The sequence below is a fragment of the Antechinus flavipes genome, chromosome 5 (genome assembly GCF_016432865.1).
Source record: "Antechinus flavipes isolate AdamAnt ecotype Samford, QLD, Australia chromosome 5, AdamAnt_v2, whole genome shotgun sequence".
NCBI lineage: Eukaryota > Metazoa > Chordata > Mammalia > Dasyuromorphia > Dasyuridae > Antechinus > Antechinus flavipes.
In genome coordinates, this window is record NC_067402.1 from 207452093 (window position 1) to 207455402 (window position 3310).

At 51.6% G+C, this 3310-nt stretch overlaps 1 protein-coding gene across 1 annotated transcript; it reads right to left on the reverse strand.

The window, feature by feature from the left end:
- Positions 1 to 222: 222 nt before the first annotated feature.
- LOC127538681 (uncharacterized) lies at positions 223 to 2612 on the reverse strand. The gene is made up of 3 exons (XM_051962441.1): positions 1571 to 2612; positions 934 to 1111; positions 223 to 398 (listed from the first exon to the last, which is right to left on the reverse strand). Exon 1 carries the CDS (start codon positions 2610 to 2612, stop codon positions 1767 to 1769), a length of 846 nt encoding a protein of 281 aa, XP_051818401.1. The 3' UTR covers positions 223 to 398; positions 934 to 1111; positions 1571 to 1766.
- Positions 2613 to 3310: the final 698 nt, after the last annotated feature.

Genomic DNA, 3310 nt, shown 5'->3' on the forward strand with positions numbered 1-3310 from the left:
TGAGCAAGTCATTGTGAGGTAACTCAGGCAAGACTTCTGATGAAAATCCTCTGGGACAGTTTGCCTCTGCTCTTCTTCAACTCAATCAAGACTCTCACTGTCAAAACTCCTGGAAAAGACCTGTTTCTCTGTTCAAAACTGTCAGTATCCCTTCGTTTTGGGGCTGGTCAGTTTCTATAATGAAAACCTGTCACCCTGGCATAGGACAGAGAAGAGCAAAAATCACTGTCTCATCAGATTGCTTTATGCAGTGGTATACATACATATATATATATATAAATCCAATCTTTCCATCTTCAACAGTTATTAAATTTCTCTGGCTACATTATTGCATTGCAAAAAGAGCAGCCTGGCATGTACCCCTCAGTTCAGGGAAGACACCAGCAGTTCTTTCAAAGCTGAAAAAGAAGACAAAATATCCAGTAAAGTTCAGTTCTTCTTTATAGTTACAAATCAATCACTAGTTCCAGATCCTGAAATACTCCTTGGAGCTAGAATACAATCATCTTCAGATGGGGAAGGAACTCCAGCCTTCAGAGAGATATATCAGCAGGGAAGATCTAAGATAGTCAGTCCTACTATTTGATCACTCCCCATAGTCAAGAAATTCTTACATCTGACTGACAAGACTCTTTAAAGTCATTTTTTTTTTCATATTCAGTGATCCACAGACATGGAAGGCACAAATTTAGAATGATAGGATATAAGAACTCTTGAAAAACTTAAGTATCTTTTGGTATAGATGTTTGAGGTCTAGAGAACAGACTCACCCAATTCAAACCCAGGTTTGCTTTGATTCTAAGAATCTGTCTATCTGATCAATACTCTTACAATTAAAAAGATTAAAAATGCTTTCTTATGCTGCTTTTTAAAGAGCAATGAAGTTCAGTAAAGGACCTTTCTAGTTATTTAGAACAAGAAGATTCTTCCTACCCTTCATAAAACATTATAGTGGTTAGTAAAAAAAACTGGGGCAGCTCATAGTGTTTGGTTTTGTAGTGAAGAAAACCTTCGGGCTAATCATGGCTCAGGATTATCCAGTATTCAGGAAAATGGATCTTTTGTGACACAGGTCAAGTTGCTCAGCGTCTCCAGGTCTCAGTTACTTCACCTGTAAAGTGGGAAAGAGATCGAAATCAATGACCTTAAGATTTCTCTGTTCTTTTTTCTTTTAATTGACATTTTCCTTAGTGTGTAAAGGTACTGGATTTAAATTCTCAATCCAAAGTGGGGAAAGGAAATACGTGGGATGGTATTACTAGATCTGGAAAGAACCTTAGAGGTCATCTGGGCCAGTCCCCTCATTTGTAAAGATGAGAAAAATGAGATACAAGGAGCCGAAGTGATCAAGTGGTCACACTGACAGGATTTGAATCCATGCCCTTTAATTCCAAAGACAATGCTCCTGGACTTTCTCTCCTCTCCAATTAATACAGAGTATGGTTGGATCAGGAGCTTTGGGGACAATCTGTGTGCACTGAGGATCTGGGGGGAGGGGAGCGTGAGAATGAAGCCCTCCGCAAATCTCTCCCCAAACCCCCTCCCCTCCAGGCCTGGTGCCAGTTTTTACCTGCTGGGAAAGGGAGCGCCCGTGGCCGCCCTGGCGCTCGCTGCTCTCCGCTCTGTGAGTGTGTGTGTGTTTGTGTGTGTATATGTGTGTGAGAGAGCCTGTGAGTGTAGCTGTGCGCGCACTCGCTCCCTCCCTCCTCGCTTGGCTCGCTCGCTCGCTCTTTCCCTCGCCCGCCCGCCGCCTGGTTCAGACTCGCTCACGGTCTCAGGGCGGGAGGATCCGGAGAGAGGAGCCCCGAGAGCTCGGTGTGCGGCGGCGGCTGCGGCCACTCCGGTTCCGAGTCCCACCTGCTGGCGGCCCAGAGAAGAGGAGGAGGAAAGGGAAGGAGCCGCAGCAGCAGCAGAAGGAAACCCGGTCCTTCCTCCAGCTTACACCTACCTCCCCCCAGGGCTTTGAAATCCTCTGAAGCCCACCCCCTCCTTCTCCCTGGCCCCGGGTGGCCTCGTGGAAAGCGTGAGAGCCCCCCGCCCTCTCCCAGCCCTCGCCGGCCCAAGGCTGCCGCTGCTGCAGCCCCTCCTGCCCGCTGACCGTGACCGCCGCTAACGAGGGAGCGAGGCGGAGAGAGAGAGGGGCTGCGAGGAGAAGGACCCGGGCAGGCACCGGCGCCGACTGCAATGTGCCGGGGAGCCGCCGCCTCCTGGCCCCAGCCCCTCTGAGCCAGCCTCGGGGGAGTGGAGGAAGAGGACGAGCGATACGAGGCAGCTGCGAGCCGCAGAGACAGAGGGGAGGAGAGCGCGATCGGGAGAGAGCGAGCTAGCAAGAAAGCCGGGAGAGAGCGCGGGCGAAGAGAGGAGGAGCAGCAGCAGGGCGCACCATGCCGGGCTGGAAGAAGAACATCCCCATCTGTTTGCAAGCCGAAGAGCAGGAGAAAGGTGAGCGCGCGCGCCAGGGCGAGGAGGAGGAGGAGAAGGAGAAAAAGGAGGAGGGACCTGGAGGGCAGGTTCGGCCCGGGCAGCCTGCCGCGCCTCCATCTCCGCCTCCGCCTCCTTGCGCCTAGCCCGGCCTGGGACCAGGCAGCAGACTCGCGATCTTGTCCGATCATCGTTTTGTCTTTAAGTCCGATGCCTGGAGTCCTCACCCCTCGCTAAGAGGGGGGAGGGGAACCTCTGGCATGGGGCGGGGGCGCGCTGCTGGCAACAGAGGGGGACTCTTCCACTATCAACTTTTAATTTGGGGAAAGTTTTCCGCTGCGGCGGGCACAGCCTCCTCCACACCTTCCAGTCTGAGATGCTGGGGGGGCTCTGAGAGGTTTTGGGGAGAGGGGCGGGGTCTTTCCTGGTTCTCCAAAGTTGACTTTTCAAACTTTCCTCCTCCTCCCACTGAGGTCCCCCTCCATTCCTCCCCTCCGCCCCCACACACACCTTGTCCCCGCCTCTGGCTTTGGCAGCAGAGTGGTTGCCAAACCTAAAGTTGCTGGAGATTTCTCTAACTAGAAAGATGAGGGTGGGGGCAGGGCGCGCCGGGCCACTGCGGGTCTCGGGAGGAGGTGTGTGTGTGTGGGGGGGGTGCGAGTCGAGGGACCTGCGACTTAGTTGGAGGATTTGTGCCTGGGAGGAACTGGGGGTGAGTTAGAACCCGGCGCGATCCTCTTGAATTAATACTGCAGTATTTTTTTTTAATTAATATGTATTTTTTTAAAGTGCATGCACCGTGGCTTTGCGGATCTGTTTAGCTGCCAAACAGTTTAGTTTGCATATTTCTTTCCAGTGACTGGCAGAGAGAGAGAAAAAAAAAGTTGAA

Excerpts from the sequence above, each read along its gene's own strand:
- LOC127538681 (XM_051962441.1), bottom strand. The coding sequence starts at position 2,612 with ATGATCGGACAAGATCGCGAGTCTGCTGCCTGGTCCCAGGCCGGGCTA.